The sequence below is a fragment of the Siniperca chuatsi genome, linkage group LG3 (genome assembly GCF_020085105.1).
Source record: "Siniperca chuatsi isolate FFG_IHB_CAS linkage group LG3, ASM2008510v1, whole genome shotgun sequence".
In the NCBI taxonomy this organism is placed as follows: Eukaryota; Metazoa; Chordata; class Actinopteri; order Centrarchiformes; family Sinipercidae; genus Siniperca; species Siniperca chuatsi.
Genome location: NC_058044.1, coordinates 13,549,433 through 13,564,367, shown reverse-complemented (window position 1 = coordinate 13,564,367; position 14,935 = coordinate 13,549,433). Strand labels below are relative to the sequence as shown.

The 14,935-nt window shown below is 39.4% G+C and overlaps 1 protein-coding gene across 2 annotated transcripts in view; it reads right to left on the bottom strand.

Moving 5' to 3' along the window:
- The window catches only part of fbxo41 (F-box protein 41), a 51,154-nt gene that overhangs the window by 26,818 nt on the left and 9,401 nt on the right, over positions 1-14,935 (bottom strand). The window contains exons 2-3 of one of the 2 annotated variants that reach the window (XM_044189124.1): positions 9,163-9,968; positions 7,123-7,352 (exon numbers count right to left, since the gene is read on the bottom strand). In XM_044189124.1, the coding sequence (XP_044045059.1) occupies positions 7,123-7,352; positions 9,163-9,711 (779 nt within the window). In that variant the 5' untranslated portion in view covers positions 9,712-9,968. Of the gene's footprint in view, positions 1-7,122; positions 7,353-9,162; positions 9,975-14,935 lie in introns of those variants that run through there. The other variant, XM_044189126.1, reaches the window with a different exon arrangement.

Below are 14,935 nucleotides of genomic sequence, written 5' to 3'. Positions count from 1 at the left end.
ATGATGATGGTGATGCTTTGCACTTGTGGATGCAATCATTCTCTGAAAAACAGTAATGCAACTGGAATAAAACTGGGGGAAAAAATAACAAATATATGTTTAGAGTTGGGCTTTGATTAGTCTTTAAATCTATTTGTCTGACCGGCAGTTCAAAACTCTGAGATATTCAGTTTACAGTAATATAAAACTGAAAAAAAGCAGCAAATCTTCACATTTGAGAAGCTATAACCAGAGATTTTTTGGCATTTCTGCTTGATTATTCATCAATCGATATCGCAATTGTTGCTGATTAATTGTCTGACCATTGACTAATAGATGAACGGGCTAAACGTTTAAGCTCTAGCGTAGACTATTGTAAGGCATACAGACATTTCAACATATACACACCAGCAGCACTCATTCAGCTCTATGACAGCTTGACAGCTTTAAAAAAAGAAAGAAAAATCATGACAGCATCATCTTGATATCAGGTTTCCACTGAAGAACCACACACATACTGACACTAAAGCCCAGTACATCCTCCAAGCATCTTACACTCCTATAATCAGAGTCCATCTGCTAACAACGTAACATGCAATGGTTACTTCAACCTTTCATGTCAGTCTTAACAAAATGAGAAAAAAGACCACTGACAGACTGGTTGCAGCATCCTTCCTGTTTCCTTTGTGTTCAAAGCGTTTCATCCAGCCTCAAGGGCACACAGGTCAGTTTCTTCCATCTAATGATAGACATGAACAGCCCTCCGCTCAGAAATCCTGCTCTAACTCCACTGGATCATCCATACACTTCATTCTACAATTATCTAATATCATGCAGAACCCTTTCTTGTTATAAGCCACTTCATATCGCTGCTGGAAATCTGAATGCAGTGTCTACGTACGTACATTTGGTATACATAGAACATAATTCTCTCTAAGCCGGTCTTATTACACTTATTATTGTACATTATAGCCTTAATATATCTAACTGCAGACATCCAGTCCTAGCAAATGAGCTCCATAAGTACCAAAACGATGCAGATAGTACGAGTCAAGTAATTAATTGTGCAGAATTCTAGGAAATTTCCAGTTAATAAACATATTTCACATAAAACATTCTGTACAATGCATTCGGTGCATGCATGTTTTATAGCATGAAATTGTTTGCCGTCAGCACTGCAATGTTTTTCTGTGAGCCAAATCATTTACTGCCTTACACAACATCCGTTCCTCCAGGGTTTGGACAAATATTACTCTACTGTTTTGTGCTTTGACATATTTTGAGATACACTGCACTTTAACATATATATTAAAACACAGACCCTTATTCACATCCATCTTTACGCTAAACAAATTTTCCAAGTCCAAGTCCTCCACATTCTCAAACGTATTGCAGGTCACGTTCTTACTCTGATTTCTTTTCATTAGAAAGCCTTCAGAAGTCTTGGCATGCTAATACTACATGCTCCTCTCTCTCAGACACCGCCGTTAATGAGGCAAGTTCTCTCTCTGCCCTGACAGCTTCACTTTGCATTCAAGATTTGCTGCTCAGTGAAAAACGAGCTTGTTTTTTTGAGGGAGACCCAGTGACGGCAAATAGCAAGACTCCTCCATGTTCTGTATATGAGGTGGGTACAATACTAGTTACAATATAATACAATCTGACACAATAATGCCAAAACGCACGGCCACAATAATTACCACAGTAATCAGCTTTCTAACACAATCTTAACAAAAATGGAACACTATAAGCTTCACAAAAGTTGCAACTAACAATTTATTTCAATTATCTATTACTTTGACAATTATTTTCTCAGTTAATTGGTTTGGTTTGATCTCTAAAATGTCAGAAAATAGTGAAAAATACCCATCAAAATGTCCTAAAGTCAAAGGTGATGTCTTCAAATGTGCAAAAGAGCAAACTTCAGACATTCATGCGCAGGAGCAGGAGTACAGCATGTGGGGTTTTGATTAAGGGCCTTTATTAGTTACATGGCTTGTTCATGGCAATTTAAAAAAACGACCAGTTTTGACCTTGGCAGGTCTTTATCAGGGTTTCAAATGAAGAGACAATACCTGGCCAATACCGACCCTTTTATACATGCATTCTGGGGTGTGTCCTAATTGGGTAAGTGGGACACCAGGTGGGAGATAATGAGAGTCATTCAGAGATTACCAGAGATATTGCCCATTTTATTGCTTTGCATGTCTTGTATTATGTGCTTCGAACAAATCAATGATTGGATGTGCCAACATTCTCTCCAGTTAAGGATAAACTGAAAAGATTGTCTTGGGACCCAAAGAAGAATGATTAAAAGTCAGTGCTCAGCTTTAGTCGCTAATGTTAAAGACCACAAACCAGGCCAGAAATCTTGGTGTAGTCATGGACTCAGACCTAAATTGTATAATGATGTCATTTATGATGTTTATTAATATTCTCTTCTCTTTGTTCATTGATCTGTATGCTTATAAATGATCCCAGTAACTTTGTAATTTTAATCTTATATTCTTTTTTAGGGTGACTTTGTAACATCTGTCCAGGGACTACAGATGGAAAATAGCCTATTTGCTAACTGTGGCGATGTTTATTGTGTACTGCCCCTGTTAAATAAACCAATAAATAAATCAGTTCTTATACAATCATTGCTGTTGTGTGCCCCCTTAATGATGTCTTCAAATTACTTGTTTCGTCTGAATGACAGTCCAAAACCAAAAGATATTCAGTTTACTATCACATAAAACAAAGGAAAGCAGCAAATTAACATAACTGAGAAGCTGGGACATGGACATGTTTGCCATTTTTGCTTGAAAAATGTCTTAAATGATTAATCAATCATTTAAATATTTGCCAAATACTCTTTTGCCGATTGACTAATCGATTAATCAGCTAAACGTTTTAACTCTTGTTTCAGGGCTGGCGTATTGGACTGCAAATATTGCACAGGTCGAAATGATACAGTATCAACCCCTTGTGCATCTCATACAAAATGTTTCCCACGAGAAGAGAAAGCGTTGAGTATTAAAAGAACAGCGGCTGGATAATCTGGCTGCCACTGAAGCATACAGTATTATGTCCTCCTGCAGGAGCACTCAGTGAGGCCAACCATTTCCATGCATGAAATGGATCGCAAACCGAACTGCAATATTAAATGTTACTGACACGATCAAAGTTAATTAGAAATAGCTCTTTAAAATTATCTACTGGAACAATAACAAGACAATTGGCATATTAGCGACTGTAACAATCTCATAGCAACTAAATAAACCTTGCCGTATGTCATCAAGCAATCAGTGATAGCTGGAAAGATCACGACAATATTCAACATATTTCTGTGACAGACACAAAATTAGGCTGTTTTTCACGCCGAAATGATGGAGATAACCGTCCCACCATTTTTCATTTCTCCTCAGGCTCCAGTTTCTGCTGATTACAGCTGCTCTCATTTATTCCAGCTGGTATTAAACCACTTAACAGCCAAGCTTGAAGGACTGTTATTCATTCACTTTTGACTGCTACAGTGCAGTGTGATGTTTATCATTATGTATTTACAGTGACTGTTACAGCATGAGCATGTGGTGTGTTTTTGTGTGTACTGTTGTTTGAGAATGAATTTTGCTACAAACTAAGTGGCCTGGTGAGATTATAATGAAGACCAAGCTGAACTGAACAACTGTACCTGAGGTGTTCTGTATGCCTTTCATAATTATTTACAGCATTTCTGAGTGTAGAATAAATTATTAAGTCGCTGTTATATTTTTATGCATAGCAGTGCTAGCAGCAGAAGCCAGTTCGTAGGAGTTTCCTCTGGTTGCATAGCAACTCACAGCGAGGTGACTCGCATTTTTAGCATTTGACACCACTGATGTACAACATGATGCATTTCTCCTTGAAGGACTTTCACACCAGCTCTGCCTGAAGACTCCAAAGTCATTCGTGAGAATAAAAGGCTTTTTTTAAAATCAGCTGAGTGTATAAGATTGTTAGGCAGCCATGTCTGAGCCAATAAGCTGCTCTGTGTCTGTTAACTACTGCTTAGTCATCAACCCTGCTGAACATTCACCAACTGTGATGCTCTTTTTCCACCTCAGACCTACTCTGTGTTTTAGAGTCTGAATGATCTTACTGTTTGACTGCCAGCTTCTCCTCGGAGAGACAGAGACAGAGTGTGTAGGAGGCAGTCACACAGCCCAGGCAGGGATTTTAAGAGTACGACCTTCCCAGTCTGATACTGCCAGGTTTGGGCTACATGACCACAGCTACTGTAACCTTTACAACAGAGGGGCGGGACTAAATAGAAGAAAAGCACACTTGTCTTCTGCTCATTCAACCCAGTGAAAGACTGTTTTGTATCATTATATCACAAGATCAGCCAAGTCAACTTCTATTGCAAGTTTAGCTGTCATAAGACTTCAGAATAGAAAACCGACACAAAGAGACTGGTGACACATGCAGGGACCCAGATGACCTACTGCATATGTAAATATTTATTGTAATTTACAGCAGCATTGCACATTATCTCAGGAGCACTGAAACACAATGGACGACTCTAATGCTAAAACAAGTGATGTTCTCTTTTTTTCTGTTTATAAGATTGGCGATTGATAATCGTAAGGTTTAAGAGTGCAGGTTGGCCAAGACAAGGACTTTACTGTGAAGAGCACTACATCGGTGAAGCAGCAAGGATCCTGGACAAGAGACTCAATGAACACTGGAAACAGACAACATGAACTTTCTGCAAACACCAGACAAGAGCCAAATATCAACTGGGGGTGAGAGTCATAGACCAGGCGTCAGTGGACAACCAAAGAAAGATCAAGGAGGACATTCACATTCACTGCCAAAGACATCCTTGAACAGAGACAAGGGTTACGATCTTCCCCCATATACAGTATGACCACCTGTTAACAACTAAACCATCTGCATTACAAGTGAGCAACTTCATCCACTGCTGAAGGCCATGAGATGTGGCTGAAAGTTTTGGAAAAACCAAGTAAGTGGACCTAGTGATAAGATTTTTTTGCTAAACTTTTTCATTTGGAATTGTGGTGGGTACTTTTTTTACTTTTCTCTGACATTTTAAAGAACAAACTATTAATTGAAAATAATCAGCAGATTAATGGATAATGATAATGATTGTTATTTGCAGCCATACATAACACACACACACACACACACACATAACCTTTCTGAAAATGGACTGTACTTATATAGCGCCTTTCTAGTCTTTCTGACTAGGATCGAACTGCCGACCTTCCGATTGGTGGACGACCGGCCCTACCACTAAGCCACAGTTACCATTCATTGATACCTTTACTAAGAATCTGCAAATGGCACATTCACACACACACAGACAGTGCAGTGATGTGTGCAGTTGTGCGTTCGTGATGAGATTAGAGGCCTCGGAAAGCGCCTTTCTGTCTCTGACCTACTGTTGACACTCAGGCCTGATAAAGAAACTGAAGAGAAGTGATAAAAACCAAGAAGAAGATGGAAAGACGAGGTTGGCTGTCCTGTCAGATAAAGACACAGTGCAGATACCAGATGACTTTAATATGAGCCTTGAATGACACTTACCATTGTTGATCACTTTAACAAAGAAAATGGCTGCAAAAAAGGAAAGAGCTTGTGTTTGTGGTTGCAGAGGCCATGAAAGGACCACACCTTAATCTATAAAGGTGGACAGAAATTATATATTTTTTAAAAACCTATTCTAAAACCTCCTCCTGACACCTTTATTGGGCTTTCTGAGAACAAAATCAGATGGCTCAACTAACTTCTTATACTGAACACAAAATAACCAATCGTATTCTTCTGTTTCCAGAGCCTTGTTTTCCCATTAGATTGATATTGTGCCTCACAATTCCCTTTTGTAAACACTTGTCATTAATAATGAATAGGAAACTGACTCTTTGACATTGGTAGAATATCTTATGGAAATTCAATGTCACGCATCTTTAAAAACCTAATCAGTGAGAGAGGAAAAAAGCAAACCATTTTGTAAAATTTAAAAGGTAAAGGATGCATTAGTCTTATCATCAGTAAAAATAACATTTTATGCATTGACTCAAGCCTGTCAAACTGAAAATAGCAGCGATGTTTGGAGCACACAATAAATTACTCTGGGATTAATTTCAAAAGCTCTGAAAATCAGAAAAATAAAGCCTGGTCAGTCTTTGTGCCATGCTGTGGGAGAGCTCCAAATCATGTTCCTCAGATTCAGAGCCAGCAATAACTTGCATCACCACACTTTGATTTATATCCAAGTACTCCTTCTATTTACAGCAGCCGTGCTTTTAACTAGTTCATGAAGCAGCATGGCAGCTTTATGGTGGGACTGGCCTGAGAGAGAGGAAAGCGGTGGTGGGATCGCGAGAGCAACTCGACAGCTCTGCTGCCGACCCAGCTGCTCCTGTCCAACTCTCCATTCAGCATGAGCAGCTAACCGGCCCTGGAGGGCACCAGTATACGGAGACAGCAGTGGGACAGATGCTGACCACATCTGGTGGGCGGATATGACTGAGAATTACACCATCAACAGAGAGGCAGAGGTGAAGGAGAGGACGGGAGTGTGTGTGAGTGTTTGTATGCATGACAATGTGTTTTATAAGAGGAGGAGTATAGAATAGTGAAGCGCGATCTGTGGGGAAGGGTGGAGAAATTTGTATTCAAGGGTGTTCATTTTTCACTTCTTCTCTGCTACTACATTTCATTCTACCACAGGCCATGTGGACTATAACCTTTGTATAAACAAGAGAGATGGGTAAAACAGCAGTAGTGAGACAGTGTGTGAGTTTTCATTTTTATTTTTTGGACGCACAATGAAAATTAGACCTGCAACTAAGGATTATTTTCATCATCGATCAAGGTCAAATTGCTTGTTTTGTCTGACCAACAGCTCAAAATCCAAAGGTATTCAATTTACTATCACAGAAGGCAAAGAAAACCTGCAAATATTCACATTTTAGAAGCCGCAACCAGTGAATATTTGGCATTTTTGCTTGATAAATGACCTAAACAGTGAATCTATTATCATAATTGTTGTTGTTTCTTGATTTCCTCCGGTTTTAGGAAAGCACACCAAAAGGCCAGCTACAGCTCTTAGCCCACACTAAGTCTGAAGACCAGATATAGTATATCACTTACTGTTGTTTGTGATTGAGCTCCTCCTCCTTGTTCACCAGGTCCTGCTTTAGGTTGGCTAGCATTTCCACAGAGACGTCCACCTGCCGGGAGAGCTCGGAGGCCTTGTCCTCCAGGTTTTGTTTCTCCTGGCTCAGCCGCTCGCTCTCCTGCTTGGCCCTGTCCAGCTCAGAGCTCTTCCTCTCCAGCTCTGCCTGAAGACGACCTACGCGGGCCGCTATTTTCTGCTCCACCTACAAGACAAGAGGCACTTGAGCTGCCTAATGTCCCACCATAATCACCACACTGTATGAAACATAACTAGTTATGCAAATGAGGTCATTAACTAAGATAAGCAATTAACACATTCATTAACAAAGATTTCTGTGAGCAAATATCTTCACATATACGTGTTCTGCATTTACATCTTACAGCATCATTAGTTTGAAGAAGATGATTATTTTTCTCAATTAAGATTATTACATTATTATGCTAAATTACATAGAACAGTGCTCAAACCCCTAATGAAATGAACGAGAAGTAAACTTCTTGAGTTCTCTAGATTATCTACCGACAATCACAGAAAGACAGACATCATTATGACTAAATACTGGCTAAAAAAAATCTGCAAATGAAGTTGTTATACTGGCTTTTACAATACACATGTATATGTCGTAAAAGTGCTCAAATTATAAAACTGCTTGTTTTTTGGTCCAAAAATGTGACTTATTAGTTATGAAAATCTTCTTTGACAAATTTTTAAGTGTGAAAAAGCCTGACAAATCAATGGTGCAGTCATGCCTCTTCTAACCTAGAAACACTGAAAAGTTTAAGCTGTTCCATCGGTTAAAAACTTGGACACTTGTTATTACAGTCTTAATTTATTCATTCCTTGATTAATGTTATTCACTATATATTCATTTTGGTCAGCAAATAACTTCCTGATTACAATTATGCAGCTGCTAAGCTCCTTAGAGACAACTTGTTATTCCCATTTGACCTGCTTTCCATTGGTTACTGATCAAATCTAGGGCTGATTTTTAAGTGTAACTGATCAAACTCATTAATTTTCTCTCTGCTGCTGAGCTCAAAGTTCTCAAAGCAGACTGAGAACGTCAAGAAGAGTGCTGCTGGTAGTTTAACGTCTAACCTAAAGACAAAGGCAGAAGCAATAACCCACCTGTGGAAGTCAAACTGCCAACCAGGAGCAAGATACTTAGTGTTATGATGATGAGTGCTATCTAAGCCACCCACCCATTTCAGGGATTAAGTTCTTTAGTGGAATATCTGAAATATGAAATGTGAAATCTGAGGGATTGCAGGTGATTTCCACAGTTCCACTGCTGGTGGCCGGAAGCTACTGTATATTGCAACAGGTTTTCCTTCTCCGTTATATTTTGTTGCAATACAACTGAGCACACTTCAATCACTCATGTGCAAGAAAGAAATTATGCAACATTTTATATTTTACATGGCTTGCATTGACTTTAAAGGTAATCACCAGAACTTCATTGGAGTTAAGCATGCACTTGTTACTGTATGACATGAACAATTTCTACTATATAAGTGAATGAATAACAGTCCTTCTACTATACAAAGTTCCATCTGGTGAGTTTCTATTTTCTACGTTCTTCTCTTAAAGCAACTATGTGTAACACTTTTCATATCACTCTAAATAATAATAAATAAATAATTTTTTTGTTTGTAGTCAATCCCTGAGAAAATATTTGTGTTGCTTTTATCCTATTCATTCTAAATGTCCCCTGGCTACAGGCTTGGGTCATGAATTGGCATTATTGTTTGATACAACCACTAGGGGGTGCTAAAGTGAGAAATGTTCAAATTCTACACAACAAGGTTAAGCTTTCTCCAGTAAAATCATTTTAAACTTCCCTTTACCACGACCCTCTACATACAGAACATAGTAACAATCTGACCAGTGACTAGATAGATAGTTTGTGTCCTCTTGCCTGTACATAATAGCTATATGTTTAAGTTTGCTTGTGTCTGTTTAGCTTGTTATCTCTATTTAGCTGTATTTCTGTATAATTAATATCTTTTTACCTCTTCAGACAGCTTTTCCAGCCTTTCATCCAGCTCCAGCCGTTCAAACGCCCTCGCCTTCAGCCTGGCCAGGCCTTCCTCATAGGCCGCCTCCACTGCACTGGCCGCTACATTAGCTGCCACTGCTACAGCTGTGCTGGGGTTTCCATGGGGACCCGGGTCTGCGGATGTCATGGTTTTCTTCATAAAAATCTCCCCCAGGGGAAACTCCACATTGGGAATATACCTGGCGGCAGTGTTAGAGTTAGCCGGGGTCAAACTCAGGTCGTCCGCACAAGGAAGCTCACGGCAAGGGAAGCGCCGCTCCTTTAAAGCTGAAGGCCGCAGCGGCTCAAAGAGGTCGTTGTTGTTGGCAGGTGTGAGGAGAGCTCCCTCAGCCACTAGGGGCAGCAGAGCAGCGGCGTCACATACACTGTTGGATTTGGAGAGGACGTAGAGGGTCTCGTACGTGTGGTTGTACTCCAGGTGGGCACGCAAGGACGACAGGCTTCGGAAGCGCTTGTGCTCCCCGCAGCGAGGACAGCGGTATGGCAGGTCCAGAGAGGCCATTCCGTGCAGTAACTGCCGGAGGAGAGGGGGCGCTCACGCAGCACAACGGTAGCGCCAGTATGAGGGCACAGAGGTCAAGCACCTGACAGATCCTCTCATGATGAAAACAGGGCAACAGGGCGACTACAGCAAGTCAGTAGGAGGAAAAGAGATCCCATGTGCATTGAAGGAGCCCAGCTCAGTCACACGACCACACATAGTGGCAACATTCAACTGCTCTTTTCACTTCATCTTTCATGGTTCTACTGCCTGAGGTCCTAGAAACAGAGCAAGAAAAGACAAGTAAGTTTCAGTGCTTTATACTGTGTGAATTTTGGTATAACATCAGATGAGAATCAAATGAACAAATAGAACATAATCAAGTTCAATAAATTGCTGACAGAAAGTGGATGACAAAGGCTAATCCTAGTGCAAAACAATATACTGGGGAAAACGTGTGTGCTTCAGAGCCTTTTTTTTTTACAAATATATCCAGCAATTTCCTGCAACAAGGCTAAGTAAATCCTGTTACTTTAACTTTTACTGACTTGTATAACTGCTGATTGAAACTTTTTGCTTTTCTTCTTTTATTTGAGCAGAAAAAGTAAAAAAAACTCTCATGCAGTGAACCATTAGTTCATTGTAAACAAAAAAAAGGAATAAGACAAATTCACACATTTGTATGCAATTGTCATCCAACAGTGAAGAGAAATCTTTAAAGAAGTTAATAGCATGATATTAGCATTCTGACGCATCTTTGTAAAATGTGATTATTGGCAGTCCATCTCTCAGTATTTATTAGTCCAGCTGTCTGGACACAGTAGATATCGCAGCCTGCTACATCTGACTTCTCTAAGTAGGAATATTGATCTATAAGTTTAGTGGTCAAGAAACATGAAACCTGTATTTCACTTAAAAAGCAAACTGCTGCACTTGTACCCTGATATACTCAGAGGAAGACTGGGGGAAGAGTAGGGAAAAGGAAATAGCTCCATTAGTGAGAGTGCTTGTTAGCGCCAACATCATCTTAAAGTCTGAAGTCTACGAGGTCAGTTGGACAATACTCTTAAGTCCTTCACGAGAGGATCTGGTAACTCACACTATCTGTTATCTGAGTTGTATCCAGCCTTTGCCTCTGTAGTTCCTTGTAAGCTTTAAATAGTGTCTTACATTTTTAATAATACCCCAGTAGAAAGTGAAAAAAGATGAGTCAATTATTTGCATACCAAAAATTTAATAAAGACAAACAAAGTATGCAGTTCAACAAATTTCCTTTCCTTTCCACATTCAGAATAATAATAAACTTTACATTCATAAGACTGGAGCCTGGAAAAAATATTTTTAAAATATTTTTAATCATTTGATTTATCATTTCCATCTGCTACTTAGATGTTGAGCAGAGTCAAGCCTCTGCAAGAACACTGCATCACTGTGTTTATCCAATTACCCAGCACTTGATGCCCCTGGTGAAATAAAAATTAACAGCATGCCAGCCTCCGTTAATTCTTCAGGTCCTCTAATTAAAGGTAAATTCTCTGCAAGCACTGTACTGAAAAATATTTTGCAAGCTCCTCAGGTCAGTCTCAGAAACCAGTACACTGAAAACTGATTAAAAAAAACCCTGGTCTGGTAGGTCTTGACTATGAAAATAGGTCTTCACATTGCATAATCATAAGAATCTGGCTAGACAGGTCTTTGTGTCAAGCTTGTGTCAAACAATAATTAACAGGGTATACATTCAGCAGGGTATTTCTGGGGTAAAGTTTCCCTATTGATATCAGAAACAAGCTAGCATCATAGAACACCAGCACAAGTTCAAAACATTTCAGAAAGTTTATCACATTATATTGGACAGCAACTTTCTATTCTAATTCAAAAATTGCCACTTTTAGGAGTACAGCTTCTATTTATTTAGATAAGAACTATGTTATATGGGCTGCTGTTATATGATATATGTTATAATGTAAAAGAGTCTTGGCCATCTCTAGCATTAACAGTTTGTTCATAGATCCCTAAAGCTCTGCTGAGCTCATCCAACATCATAGAGTTGCTCAACCCAATGAAAGGAAGATTCTGACTGTCACATATTGTTGAATACTGAATGTATCTCATCCATCAAATGACAACATAACTGCAATTTGCCTCTTTTTTTTTAAAGATTAGCAACCCACTGGCTGTATTAAAGCCCTGAACTTGGATTGGTGTACAACGTCACATGGTCTGCATATCAAGTGCAGCCCATGTAGTAGAGTGGGACCATTTGGACTCTTACAGTTTGGTAGAAACGGTGTTGTACGCCAATCCAAGATAGAAGAATAGACTCTCAGAACTTTCTACAGCAGCTATTAATGAGAGAAGCAGTGGGCACAGACATTGGCGGTGTAATCACAAATCACAGATGCAGGCCGTTCTTCACAGACGGCTTATACACTGGAAATCCCCAGAAGTCACTGAGACTGTTATTAGAAGTCTGGTGAGGCTAGAACAGGGAGTGTACTGGCAAGCCGTGCCCACTTATTAGGGAGGATCTCACAAGCGCAGTCACTACACTGCAGACAGCAGGCATTCCCATCTGCTTAAAATTACAAAGTGAGGTATTCATCCAGGCAGGAAATGGAAGGAAGTGAGACTGTTTGGTAGCCACATGTCACATCCTGCCAATGGAGCTCAGCTGAGACATCCCAGAGGACTGCCTTTAATGTTTTATTATGACTAGTGAATAGTGGATGTGTGTGCAACACATACGACACACAGATAGCCATGGCCTCCAGCTTCCCTCATTTCCACAAGCACAAAAAAGAAAGCCAGTAGAGTTCACCTTATTCAGGCACAAACACACTGACAGTGTAGCATCTACTACATATGCGGCATCTATCCGCCATTAAGGACTGGACGGCTATCAACTTTTTACAGCTCAATGCAGATAAGACTGAGGTCCTTATTGTTGCTTCAGATAGCTTAGCTTCCAAGGTTGCTCATTTTACTGGGTCCCTTTCTTCAGCTGTACAGTATAATCTTAGAAATCTCTGTGTTGTATTTGATCAGGCTATGTACTTTGACAAACACATCAAATCACTGACCCGTACCACCTGTCGATTTAAGTAATATTGCAAAACTCTTTATATCCCAGCTAGACTACTGTAATTTCACCTGCCTCAGCAAGTCATCCCTGGAACGTCTACAATTGGTCCAGAACGCTGCTGCAAGGCTGTTGACCAGGTCCAGCAGGTCGACTCACATCACACCAATCTTATCATCTTTACATTGGCTTCCCATCAAGTTCAGGATTCATTTTAAGGTTCTTGTTTTCACATATAGAGCCCTGCATGGTCAGGCACCTGAGTACATCTCTGACCTGCTCCAACCATATATAACCAGTAGGTCACTTAGGTCATCGAACCAGGGCTTACCGGTTGCTCCTCGCGCTCGACTGAAAACAAAAGGTGATCGTGCCTTTGAAGTGGTGGCTCCGACACTGTGGAACGCTCTTCCTATAGACTTACGTTCTGCGGTCTCTGCTGATGCCCTTAAAAAGCAGCTGAAGACTCTCCTATTCAAATGGGCCTTTGTCTCTCCTAGTGCTGTCCAGTGTTTGTAATCTTGTGTGTTTTTAAGGTCTGCTGTTGCTTTTGTTTTATTGTTGTTTCTTTCGCTGTTTTTATGGTCTTATTTTTAATCATTTTACTCTTGTGAAGCACTTTGTGACCTTGCTCTGTGAAAGGTGCTATACTAAATAAACTTTACTTACTTACAGCATTTAGGGCTCATCGTTTTAGAGTTTCCATTTTCTGTATTTATTTTGAATATTTTTAAAAATCCAGGTGACAAAAATGCCATTTGCAGTGAAACCAGCGGTTACTATGGTTTTACACTGACGGACGAATCAGAAGCAGCTCTTTTGTGGTTTTTCCCATATTGTCTGTTTACTTTCTATTAGGCAACATATTCTGAGTGGTCCTCACCATGAGAGAAACCTGTGAACTGCAGTGAACGTTGTTCTCTTGCAACAAGACACATCAGTTCTTTAATGCATGGGAATATTGCAAACGAAAAAAGTTGAATTCCTGCACACTGTCAGCTTATTAGAAATACAATGATTTGGTCACGGACCTTCGTCAGGCATCAAATTCACACTATGAACTACAGCTGCAACTAACAATTATTTCCATTATCGATTAATCGATAAATCTTTCCACTTGAGAAACAGTTCTTCACTTAATTTTTGCTTGAAAAATGACTGAAACGATTAATGAATTATCTAAACAGTTGCTGTTAATTTTGTTTAAATTAAATATTTATTATTACATTTTTTTTTTTAAATATGAGATGGGCAATTCAAAATGTTTATCAACAAGATAAGTTTACATTGGGGACAGAGGGTGGCAGATCAGACAATGACCAGTCATAGTTATATATACAACATTAAACAACAGTTGGTTTGATGTGGGAACAAAAAATGTGACTGACACTTATTTCTAACCAATCTGCTCTTTTTCTGTCAAATATCAGTAACAACACCCTTACCGTCCCATCTGCATTCAGGATACAGAAGTCTCTAACTTTTAACTGCCAACTGACAAGCTGTGTGACCTAACACTGGTCAGACATCCTACAAGAGGTAATTTAAGTAAAGGCAGTTGGACTGGAAACTCTCAGTGCTTCTTTGTCAATCATGCACTGATCAGAAGCACATCTGCCACAATCCCACGGCTACATTTTGTGTTGTGGCACTAGTATTTTGGGATACAAACATGCACATAGTGGCTCTTTAATAATGATTCTACAAAATATCACAAAGAGTGGTGTAGTATTTAGTATTTAATTACAGTATTTAAACACATTTTTAATGCTTAATATGAGCATTAAGAAAATATTGTACTGTACTGAAAATACTATTAGTATTGATACTAAATACTAGGTGTATCTTTCTTATGAGCTTGTATGCACTGTTAGGCACTTTTAATGCATATTTACTGTGTTTAGTTGCCTCTGACTTATGTAAGTCCAGGGCTCATGGGAATACACATACACTGAATACTATTACTGCTATAGACCATATTCTTGACTGACATGACAGGCCATTAAAATATCACCCTAATTGGTTGTTTTATTTTCATGAGTAACCCTAATGTACAGACTCTTAATGGAAAGCTACTTTTTAAAGACTCTTTGCTGGGAAACCGTAAAAATCTCATTTTCATTGTCTGTCAATCCCATGCAAGCTTTCAGACAGTCAAATGAGGCA